Source organism: Bison bison, unplaced genomic scaffold (genome assembly GCF_000754665.1).
Source record: "Bison bison bison isolate TAMUID 2011002044 unplaced genomic scaffold, Bison_UMD1.0 scf7180017864375, whole genome shotgun sequence".
Lineage (NCBI taxonomy): Eukaryota > Metazoa > Chordata > Mammalia > Artiodactyla > Bovidae > Bison > Bison bison.
The window spans coordinates 318130-329879 of record NW_011494947.1 but is presented as its reverse complement, the minus strand read 5'-3'; the positions used below and the strand labels follow the sequence as shown (position 1 = coordinate 329879).

At 53.1% G+C, this 11750-nt stretch overlaps 2 protein-coding genes across 2 annotated transcripts in view; one reads left to right on the top strand and one right to left on the bottom strand.

Annotated features, from left to right (window-relative positions):
• Positions 1-635: 635 nt before the first annotated feature.
• Positions 636-8809, bottom strand: GLT6D1 (glycosyltransferase 6 domain containing 1). Its single transcript, XM_010856755.1, has 5 exons — positions 8685-8809; positions 7539-7618; positions 3013-3057; positions 2163-2300; positions 636-1489 (listed from the first exon to the last, which is right to left on the bottom strand). Exons 2-5 carry the CDS (start codon positions 7610-7612, stop codon positions 823-825), a joined length of 924 nt encoding a protein of 307 aa, XP_010855057.1. The 5' UTR covers positions 7613-7618; positions 8685-8809; the 3' UTR covers positions 636-822.
• Positions 8810-10553: 1744 nt separating this feature from the next.
• LOC105000866 (epididymal-specific lipocalin-9-like) overlaps positions 10554-11750 on the top strand; it is a 1886-nt gene continuing 689 nt past the window's right edge. The window contains exons 1-4 of the mRNA XM_010856935.1: positions 10554-10649; positions 10784-10920; positions 11206-11279; positions 11526-11688. Of these exons, the coding sequence (XP_010855237.1) occupies positions 10554-10649; positions 10784-10920; positions 11206-11279; positions 11526-11688 (470 nt within the window). The remainder of the gene's footprint in view (positions 10650-10783; positions 10921-11205; positions 11280-11525; positions 11689-11750) is intronic.

Here is an 11750-nt window from a genome sequence, read left to right as displayed (position 1 = left end):
TCACTGCCAGGAACAAACCTCTGCTAGCCACATCAGCCCCCATTCCCACCACCCATGGGGGCTGGTTTCCCATCCTGAGGCTCATGGCGCTCCGAGCTGCCCACGTCGAGCCCTTTCGAATGTGCAAAGGGAGTGCCACAGAGTCGCATCTCCCCGCTGCCCTGCAGCTGCCCGAGGACTCGGGCCAGTGGTACCCTCCCTGCACCTGGCAGACATCTGCCTCCACCCCTGTGCTCAGCCCCTGTCTTCTCAAAAATAAGTAAAATGCCGAGAGATTTTAGAAATGAACTTGACACTTCTCTGTGTAAACAATAAAAGAAAGATATGTATTTGGTAGGAAGTCTCTAGTTCATACATGTCTAGTCACAAGCTAGATAGGGTGAGACGGTTCCAGGTGCTTAAACACAGCAATGTGCCTCCTCAGCCTGAAAAGCATCCCCCTTGATGGACTTGCAAGCCATGAAGTTTCATTTTCTCCTCTACACATCATCCTTTGCCCTTCTGTGTCCATGTATATATATATATTTTTTTTTTTTTTCTGAACTAGAGCTTTTCTGCATTAAAAAAAAATTCATTTTATGCCTCCAATTATGTCCAGGTTATCTACAGTGTATAGATATTAACATCACCATGTGTTAAACATTCAATAAGCAGCCTTTTATTCTTTATCCTGCAGTGGCCAAATTGGATGGCCCAAAATTGCAGGGAGAAAAATGTCTTGTGGGTGAGTATAAACATCTGTGTCTCTCAAACCTAGGACATATGAAGACATCCCACCTACCAGGGGGAACCATTGCTGGTGGGGCCTGCGGTCCCGGGGAGTCAGTGTCTCCTTTTGGACTGCTGGGCCACCTTGACGTACTGTACCTGGGGTGGCGGGTAGAAGTCAGCGTCCCAGTTGTACTCTGGGGATAAGAGCTTGGTGGGCTTCCGGAGGAAAAAGTATTTGTTGAGGTGTTTTTCGTAGGAGCTGTTCAACCTGAGTCCGAGGTCGTGGATGACGCCATTCAGGTACTCCTCCGCGAGGTTCAGGACCTCCTGGGGTGTGCCGCCCACAAATGCACCATCGTAGTAGAAATCGCCCTGGCCAAATGGAATGTAAGCTGCCGACTTGGGCCTCCTCTCGTAGGGGAAACTCGCACGGTCCTTGAAGTACCACCAGCCATGGAGCTGAGCCACCAACTCGCCCAGGACCTCCACGCCCACATTGTTCTGGAAGATCTGGGTGACGGTCATGCTGAAAAGGAAGTCGACCTCGCCCTGGATGTCCCAGATAATGTGCTTGGCCAAGCTCTTCATGCGCATGACGTCGTTGTCCCACCATCTGCTCTCAGTGACGATGAACACTTTGAACTGTCGGAGGGGCTCCCACTTGATCTGGGGCAGCTTGATGAAGGTGTCCATCATAATGTAGAAGATCACTCTGTAGCCGGTCAGGAAGTACTTATTTGCCGAGTTCAAGAACAGCTCCAGGTACGGATCTGCAAGCCTGCGAAACACAGTGCAGAGGAGGACGCTCGCCTCCCTAAACGTTTTCGGAAGGGCATCACCAAACACTATCCACATGGGAGGCGCCAGGTCGACACTGCAGAATTCCCAGGGAGGAAGGCAGGAGGTCGGGCCTGTATTTCAGCTGCAATGGTTACAGAAGGGGGAGGTAGTGGGCTGGGGAGTCTGAGAAAAGCCTCTGAAGTTTTGGAATGACTGTTGGAAAAAAAAGAGTGTGAGAGCTAACTGGATGTTAGTGGAAAGACAGCTAAGTGGTATTAATGATCCAGCTAAGGGAGGAGAAGGACTTCACAGGGGGCTCCCGCAGTAAAGAATCTGCCTGCAATGCAGGAGACTCAGGTTCGATCCCTAGTTGGGAAGATTCCCCGGAGAAGGAAATGGCAACCCACTGCAGTATTCTTGCCTGGGAAATCCTATGGACAGAGCAGCCGGGCAGGCTACAGTCCATGGGGTTGCAAAGACTCAGGCGGGACTCGGCGACTGAACAAGAATAACAACAAGGAAGGAGAGAAAAACAATGTCCTGCTTTTCACAGGCCATCCACAAACAGTGGTTCCAGAGGCCGATGAGTGGCCCTTTGGAGGTGGGAGGTCCGTGGACAGAGGTGTGCATTTTTCCAAAATAAAGTGTGGCACAGGCTTGGCGACCCCTACCTGCCAGTAGCAAAGACGGCCAAGCCCGTTGTGAAATTCTGCCTTCTGTAGTGTTTTTCCAGCATCTTTCTGCTGAAAGTGCCTTCCCAGACAACGGGAGCAAGCCAGCTCGTGGTCGTGATCACATCGGGGCGTCCTCTGTTGAACAAAAGAGAAACTGGTGGAACGGGCACCTTTACAAGGAGAGCAGCAGGGGCCACACCAGCGATGACAGTAAGACGTGTGGAGCCCCTTTCTGCGTGCCGGACGCCGTGGCTCCTGCGGTCTGGGTCGTGAGCGTGTCGTGGACAATTCTTTTCCATCTTTAAAGAGGCATAATGTAAACAGAAACTTAAGTATCTGCCTTGTTTGACTTAATGACTCTTTTGGGAATCTACCCCACAGATGAACTCACCAGACAATGTCAGAACGTGTATTAATATGTACAAAGTTAGTCACTGGAGCGTTCCTGGCAAGAGCTGCAAGGTAAACAATCTAACACCAGGAGGGAATTGGCTAATGGATGATGACAGGTAATCAGGAAGCAAGGTACCCCAGAATCACAACAGGGGACAGGACTCTTCCCCGAGAGCTGAGGCCAAAATCAGGAGAAGCCGCTCATCGAATTTTCAATAAATCAGGAAGCTTCCAACAAGTGGAGCGGGTCAGCATGAACTCCAGCAACTGGGACCTCCCAGGATGGCTGTAATTTGGTGATTGGGGAAAAAGAAAAGACCTAGTTACTGCAGATTGAGTTCCTGTGTGTCTGGGTCTGTGTCTGTGAGCGTGTGTGCAAGTGTGTGCCTGTGTTGTGCATGTGTGCATGTGTGTGTGTGTGGATGTGTTCACAGGCAGACATTTTCATCTTTACCTGGGCTTGAACCAGTCTGAGAGCTCAAGTTCTTCTTGATTTTTCCTGGATGTGAAGGGAAAACCAAGTTATTATGAGTCAAGCATTCATTCAACAAGTGTCTGCAGAGCCCATGAAGTGCTGTTAGGTGCTGGCCCTACAGCAGTGGGCCCGCAGCCCCGGACCCCACCCCCGGCACCTGGGGCAGAGGGATGGCTCTAAAGAGGCCCCAGGGTTCGGTGCCAAGGGGAGCCACAGAGCTTGGAGTGTAGTGCTGAACGCGGCACGTCCAGCCCTGATTTGGGACCAGAGACAGCCAGCTGGGGAGGAGACATCTTCCTGGGTTTGGAAGGGAGAGATGTGCAGGGGAAGGAGATGACGGCCAGGGAGGAAGGCAGGGAGGAGCGTGTAGTTGGCAAAACTAGCAGCAGGTTAGAGCTGTGTCCAGACAGAAGGCAGCCCTTCCCCCGCTGTCTACTGGAGGCGCCCCACCCACCACTGTCTCCAGGTCGGCTGCCCAGTGAAGCAAGTGGTGCGGGGCCACCATCCGGCGTCCTGCCTCTTCCTGGATCAACACCAGAGTTCTTGCACTTATACCCATGGTACACACAGCTAATGCACTGACAGAGGGCAGAAAAGAAAAAGTCACTCAGTCATGTCCAACTCTTGCAACCCCATGGACTATAGCAGGCAGGCTCCCCTGTCTATCACCAACACCCGGAGCTTGCTCAAATTCATGTCCTTCGAATCGGTGATGCCATCCAATCATCTCATCCTCTGTACTCCCCTTCTCCCCCTGTCTTTAGTCTTTCCCAGCATCAGGGTCGTTTCCAATGAGTCAGCTCTTCGCATCAGGTGGCCGAAGTATTGGAGCTTCAGCTTCAGCATCAATCCTTCCATTGAATATTCAGGGTTGATTTCCTTTAGGATGGACTGGTTGGATCTTTTTGCAGTCCAAGGGACTCTCAAGAGTCTTCTCCAGCACCACAGTTCAAAGATATCAATTCTTCAACGCTAAGCCTTCTTTGAGGACTTCCCTGGTGGCTCAGACGGTAAAGCATCTGCCTACAATGTGGGAAACCCGGGTTCAATCCCTGGGTCGGGAAGATCTCCTGGAGAAGGAAATGGCAACCCACTCCAGTATTCTTGCCTGGAAAATCCCATGGACAGAGGAGCCTCGTAGACTACAGTCCATGGGGTCACAACGAGTCGGACACGACTGAGCGACTTCACGTTCACATTCACGAAGCCTTCTTTGGCTTCCCAGTTAGCACTAGTGGTAAACAACCCATCTGCCAATTCAAGAGACAGAAGAGATGCAGGTTCCATCCCTGTGTTGGGAAGATCCTCTGGAAAAGGAAATGGCAACCCACTCCAGTACTCTTGCCTGGAAAATTCCATGGACGGAGGAGCCTGGTCCACAGGGTTGCAAAGAGTCGGACACGACTGAGCGACTTCACTTAAAATCCACACTGTAATCTTTATAGGGAATCGCTATGGCAGCCCACACATTCCGCCTCCTGCGGGGCAGTGTCTCCATCGATTACTCGGGATTCTTATGAATGGGGTGTTGTCTCTTCTCTGTCATCTATGTTCTTGTTGATTCAGTCCTTTATTTATATCAATGTGCACTCAGGAAGATCTGCTTTACGCTTTGGGATATAACCCAATACAACTTTCTTTTCTTGCTCAGATTCTTCCCACTTTATCCACTGGAAGCTCTTTCACAGGCTCTTTTGTCCCTTTGCTCCAGGCTCATCCTGTATACATTCTGTCTCCCGTCCTAGAAACAGCCACGTCTCCAAGGAAGCCTGGCTTGGGGTTTTGCTTTGTTTTGTAGAATAATATTAGAAACCAAGGTCTGGGGCTGGGAGTGCTCGCTGCTCCTGCGGGCTCCTAGTTTCTAGGTCCTCTCAGCTGGGCAAGCAGGGAAGGCATGTGTGTAGTTGTCCCAACTGGCACAGAGGCATGTATCTGGAAATACTTCCCCAGGTAACTCTCCCCTGCTCCATGAAGCTACAGGTCAGTGCAGACTGGTGTCTCCAGCTTTAATGCATCACCGCAGGTATCACCTAACTGTCGCTGGATTACCCATGCATGGTCACTCACCGTCCACTCACTCAACTGTTCCGTCCCCAGATGCATGCATGCTGGCATCAGAGCTGCCATCCTGCCCTCCTGTGGGGAACTGATGTTATCCCCTAGAGACAGTCCCCTGCGTGGCTGTCTTCCCCTTATGTTTGCAGACTCCAAAGAGCTGAGCCGACTCATTGGAAAAGATCCTGATGCTGGAAAAGATTGATGGCAGGATGATAAGGGGGCAACCGAGGATAAGATGCTTGGATGGCATCACCAACTCAATGGACATGAATTTAAGCAGATTCCAGGAGTTGGTGAAGGACAGGGAAGCCTGGCGTGCTGCAGTCCATGGGCTGAGAAACAACAAAGCACAGACTCCACTGGTTTCCAAGGTGACTTCTCTCAGCACCTTCCTCAGCCCTCAGGGAGCTTACTTCTGGCATGTTTGATACAGTTCGATGACTTTGGTCACATACAGCAATCCTTCCTGGGATTCCCTCGACTTCCTAAATGAGAGTTGAATTTGTCTAGGTTAAAATTCACTCTTCATTAGAAAATTCTAAGGGTTTTGAAACAGGTGTAGTGTCACAGGCCCACCGTAAGCAGTTCCACTGCCCGAGACCTTCGGTGCTCGTCCAGCCACTCCTCCCCAAACCCCGAGACCCCTGATCCCTTTACTGTCTCTGCAGTTTTGCCTTTTCCAGAATTTCACGTGGCTGGAATCATACAGTAGGTAGTCTTTTCAGATTGGCTTCTGGCTTCTTTCCCTTACCAATGTGTACTGATACTTCCTCTGTATCTTTTCCTGGCTTGATAGCTTGTTTCTTTTCATCGTTGAATCATATCCATTTATCTGGATGCACCGCAGTTTACTTACCCTTTCATCTACTGCAGGACATCTTGATTGCTTCCAGATTTTAGACATTGTGGATAAAGCTGCTATATAACCTTATGTGGGCTGTTTGTGAACATACGCTTTCAAATTACTTGGATTAATGATACTTAAGAACACCCAAGCTGGATCACCGGAAAGACCATATTTAGCTTTGTAAGAAACCATCACGCTGTCTTCAATGTGGCTATACCATAGGGCTGTGCTAACAGACGTGTCATGGTGCCTGGTTGGTGTCTTAATTTGCAATTGAAAGTGAAAATTGTTCAGTTGTGTCCGACTCTGTGTGACCCCATAGACTAAACAGTCCATGGAATTCTCCAGGCCAGAATACTGGAGTGGATAGCCATTCCCTTCTCCAGGGGATCTTCCCAACCCAGGGATCGAACTCAGATCTCCCACATTGCAGGCAGATTCTTTACCAGTTGAGCCACCAGGGAAGCCCAAGAATACTGAAGTGGGTAGCCTATCCCTTCTCCAGGCAGGGGATCTGCCTGACCCAGGAATCGAACCAGGGTCTCATGCATTGCAGGCAGATTCCTCACCAGCTGAGCTACCAGGGAAGCCCAATTATCTAATGACAAATGATGTCCAGCATCTTTTTGGATGCCTACTTGCCTCTTTATGTCTTCTTGGGTGAGATTTTGCCCATTTAATAAAGTTTTTCTTTTCCTTGTTGAGTTTTAAGAGTTCTTTGCATATTTTGGATACAAGCCTTTTTATCAGATCTGCGTTTTGCAAAGGTTTTGTTTTTAAAGACATTGTCTCTCATGATAAGACTGCTTTTCAAATGGCATCTGGGAAGTTTGCACTGCTCATGAAGGAGCCCACAAGACATGGGCACAAATGAAGGAAGAACTTGCATTTTTCTCCATGAGAAACTGAGCTGGCACAGATGCATCCCTGGCTCACACAGGCTGCCAGGGCAGGTCACTGCTGTCCTGTTTATGTCCGTACAACATGTAACTTTGGGACCACTTGTAATTTGTCTGAAATAGCAACTCGGTGCGATGACTTCATTTTAGTTTTTCTTGGTGACCTTATTTATGTAAAATAGGCTATCCCAGGGACTTCCCTGGTGGTCCAGTGGCTAGGACTCTGCGGTTCCAGTTCAGGGGGCCTGGGTTTGATCCCAGGTCAGGGAACTAGATCCCACTTGCCAAAACTAAGGGTTTGCATGTCGCAACTAAAGATCCCGCATGCCACAGTGACGATCGAAGACCCTGAGTGCTGCAACTGAGACCCAGCGTGACCAAACAAATAAATAGCCTCTAAAGTTATCCCCGATGCTCTGCTCTGTTTGCTCTGCCTTCTCCCCCTGCGACCTTCTCCCCCTATTACCGTGGCTCCTTGAGCACCTAGGACAGAGCCTGGGGCCCAGCCAGGGCTTGATCACTACGTGCTGGATGTTTAAAAATGAAAGAATGAAAGTATGCTTGGCTTGGTCCCACAGAGAGGGGAGGTAACATCTGATTCATTTCGAAAGTGTTATTAACAGCTTTGGACAAAACTCGGGAGGTTTCGAGCAGCTCTGCCAAGCACTGCAGGCATCAATTCCCTGAGATCTTCTATTTACCTGGAATAATGATCAAACAACAGGAGCAATGAAAGACCCAGAATCAACAGCAGCATTTTCCTTTTACAGTTCATCGTCTCCTAGAGGAGAAGGAGAGAGAAGTCAGTTTTAAACAGAGTTGAAAACTTCTGCCGCCTCCCGATGACGGACTCGTGGACTCATTCAGACACACTGGGGCGCCAACCCAGGCGTCTGGCCCCAGGATGCTCAGCCCTGGGGAGAGGGCAGGGAGACGGGGACACCTCTGCTCCACTAGGGTCTCCTTGGGGTGCTGGCCACTCCTCTGGGGACTGAGTGCCGTCTTGGATACCCCTGGGCCTTATCAATGTCCACCTTGGCTTCATGGAAGACATGCGACAGACCCTCCACTTGAGACCAGGGACAGCAAAACGAGGTCGTGACGAGGACGCAGTCTGCCCCCAGAGTTAACCTTTTCCTCTTTCTCCCCCAGCGACAGTAAGATGCACCATTTGCCCCAGGACTACAGCAGGCTAAGCACGCGTGAGCTTTCTCCAGGCAGTCGCTGGAACGGGGATTACGACCTGAACGAAAGGCGTCAGGTGCTAACATGGAGACTTTGGCTCTAGCCAACGCCGGGGCTTATGTCACGTGTTCTATGCGGGGTCGCTGTGCGCATGTCTGCAGGGCTGTGGGCTATGCACTGAGCAGAATGGAGACGCTGAGGTTTCGCTGCCAGCACCCAGTTGACCAGCACGCAGCCTTAGCTTGCACGGACCAGGAGTAGCCACGTGTGGCCGTCAAGCACGTGAAGTGTGGCTGGTCTGAGTTGGGATGTGCAGCAAGTGCTCAACACAGACTAGGCCTTAAAGACGAAGGAAAGAATTTTATCTCATCAGTAAATTGATAGCGATTACGTGGATTTGCTGAGCTAAGCGCAAATGTCTGACGAAACGTACTCTACCTATTTCTTTTGATCTCCTACTTTGAAAGCCAGCAAAGGCTGGTCACGTCGTACTCCAGCTGGACACCGGCCAGGCTTCCACTGCCCAACAAGGGGGCACTGCCTCCCCCACCCCCGCCCCCGTGAACCCAAGCAATGCCACGGGGCAGGGTACCACGGCAGGGGAGTCTCCAGCAGAGCGTCTCAGCGACAACACTCCTGAGGCAGGCGCCAAGGCAGCTCACCAGCTTGGATGCTTTTCAAGCATCTCTTTGGGTCTCTCTTTGTAGAGTCCCAGGCAGACACCGAGGTGGGCTCGTGTGGCATTGAGCCTTCTGTGGGTGGTGATGTCAGCACCCCCTTTGATGATGTAAGCCCCAGAAAGTCCGGGTCACAATGACGCCGCCCGGGGCTCCTCATGGTTGCCAGACGACAGGACTTTGTCCTGTTTGAAAAACTAAAGGGTATTTTTTTTTAATATTTATTTATTTAGTTGCATCGTGTCTTACTTGTGGCACGCTAGATCTTCGTTGCTCGTGTGGAATCTTTCTCTGCGGTGCGCGGACTCCTTAGCTGTGTCTGTCATATGGGCTCAGTAGCTGCAGTGCACAAGCTTAGCTGCTCCAGGGCAGGTGGGATCTTAGTTCCCCAGCCAGGGATCAAACCCACGTCCCCTGCCTGGCAAGGCAGGTTCTGACCATGGGACCATCAGGAGAGTTTCTTATTTTAAATTCTCTCTTGCATCTCACTTCCTCTGTCATCTCTCCCTGCTTCCTAGAGACTGACCTTACAGAGGAGTTTTAAGTAGTTTGTGCACGGTTGTGACAGAGAAGGGTGGCCCTCTCCTCCGTCATCTCCAGGCCGTGGACTCCCCGAGGAGAGCAAACCCCTCCTTCTGCTTTTCAGCACATTTTTAAAGTACATCTTTCTGATTATAGAAATAACACCTTCAAGTTACAAGATCTGTCAGATGCGTTAAAGCATCTGGGGTGTGGGATGGGGCCGTGTGCACACATGTGAGTGTGCATGGGTACGCTTTGACACGTGCATGTTTGCATGTGTGTACTTGTGTGTCCATGTCTGTCATCGTTCCTGGAGCCTAACATCCATGGCTGCGTCTCGATGGGAAGGTGACCCCGGCAGGCACGGGGGCGAGGGTGGTGGGGACAGGCCGTAGACACTCCTCTCCCGGGCTCAAGAATCCAGCCCCTTCCAGCAGCCCTGGAGGGCCCTTCAAGCAGGCATCACCCTAGACAGAGTCACAGGGCCCCAGCGCCAAAGCACCGACCCCTCAACTTGTCCCATGGGGTCACAGACGCCTTGACCCCGGAAGGCATGTCAGAGCTGTGTTGTGGTCACAGCCGTCCTCCATGACAGAGTCTGTGACCGTCCAATCAGATCCCGGGGGCTGTCGGTGTGCAGAGAGCACTTCTGTGAAAAAGTGCCTCCCGGCCCAGCCTCCAGGAATCTGGCTCGTGGACCAGAGGCACCTCCTGAGACTGGGTGCTTCACTCTAACCCTAGAGCCTGGACACAGTAGGTGCCCAATAAAAAAAATATTCTATCAACACATAAACTGTGTCTGTTCTCTAAAATAGGACTTAGCATCTGATGCCCCAGTTGGTCCAGCTCAGCCTGCACCCTGACCACCAGCCACCTTGTGCCCGGATGCACCAGGGGAATGAGGAGCTGTCCATCGAAGCTTAGGACCCTGACCTGCACGCGTGGCTGCCAGGACCCCTCAGTGCTCTGAAATCAGAGCACCCAGGCAGGCTGGGCTGGAAGGGGCGCCATCCTCTGCCGCTCGCATCTGAAGGCTCGGATAGGCCCTGGTGCCACCCGCCTCTGTGGCCGGCGTGGCTTCGGGCCAAGACACCAGCCTGTCCCCACTTCCCTTTGCGACTTCAGACCCAGCCAGGCCCCCATCTGGGCAGCAGCCAGAGCCAGTCGTTGCCTGCGGAGGACGGGGGCGGCCGTGGCGGCTTTTGGCCAAGTTCCCAGTAAGCGGAGGCCCGTGCAGAGGATGCAGAAGAGCTGGGGCCGGAAACCAAGGCACAGGGAGGGGAATAAAGGCAGCGGGCAGCAGGCAGGCCAGGCGCCCACCCACTGGAGGGCATGGCGCTGCTCCTGCTGAGTCTGGGGCTGGGCCTGGTCTGCGCCCAGGATTTCAACCCCCGGCACATCGTGCAGAGGAACTATGATATTTCCAAGGTGGGGCTGCGGTCCGGGCCCTCCCCGGGGGTCTGGATGCTAGGTGGGAGCTGCATGCCCAGGACCTGGCCCCGGGAGGGAGCAGGCACCAAGACGTGAGGATGCCCGCACCCACCGCGACCTCTGCCCTCCAGGTCTCTGGGACCTGGTACTCCATCTCCATGGCTGCAGACAACAGGAAGCGGATAGAGGAAGATGGAGACCTGAGGATCTTCATAGAGGGCATTCAGGTCGTGGAGGACGGTGGTCTCAAGCTCAGTTTCCACTTCATGTGAGTGTTGTCCCCATCCTCCGGAATTGGGGAGCATGGAGGCCCCCATCCACCCTGTCCCCCTGCAGTCTCACCCCAGGCCCCACCCATGTGGATTGGCGTCTGACCAAGCTGGGGGTGAGGGGGCGCTGTATGTGGGGCAGGGGGCACCGGGTAGGGGGCAGCAGAGTGCTAAGGCTGGGGCAGGGGTTCAGGGGATGTGGTGAAGGTGTGGGGAGGAGTGGGGGGCGCTGGTCACACGCGGTCGGGTGGGACTGCGCTGTGAGCATCACCCCTGGGCTCCAGGTTGCATGCAGAGTGCACGGACGTGGCCGTGGTCTGCGGCAAAACAGGCAAGAGCGGGGAATATACCATCAACTGTAAGTGGACCCTTGTCTGACAGCCCCACTCCTGGTGAGCCCCGATTTAGGGGTTTATGGGACCCCCTGACAGCCGACCCCAAAGCGAGGAGGGTGGGCCTGGCCTGTAAAGGGCGGCGGGAGGGCAAGTAGGGGCGCGTGCATGGGGAGCTCTGGAGCACCAGGGGCCCCGCCGGCCCCTGCACCCTCGAGAGTCTGTGGCGCAGGCCCCAGGGGCTGCAGGCTCTGAGCAGAGCTTCTGTGCAGACCTGGGGGAGAACAGCCTGCGGATCCTGGAGGCCGACTACCAGCGTTACGTCATCTTGCACATGCGGAACTTCAGGAATGGGACGGCCACGCAAGTGCTGGCACTTTACGGTACCGTGTCCTGGGGCCCCTCCTTGCTTCCCACGGCCTCATCCCTGGGGAGGTGCGGGTCTGGCCACGCCCTGAGGTGCCCGCAGCCCGTGGCATGATGTGGCGGGTGCCCAC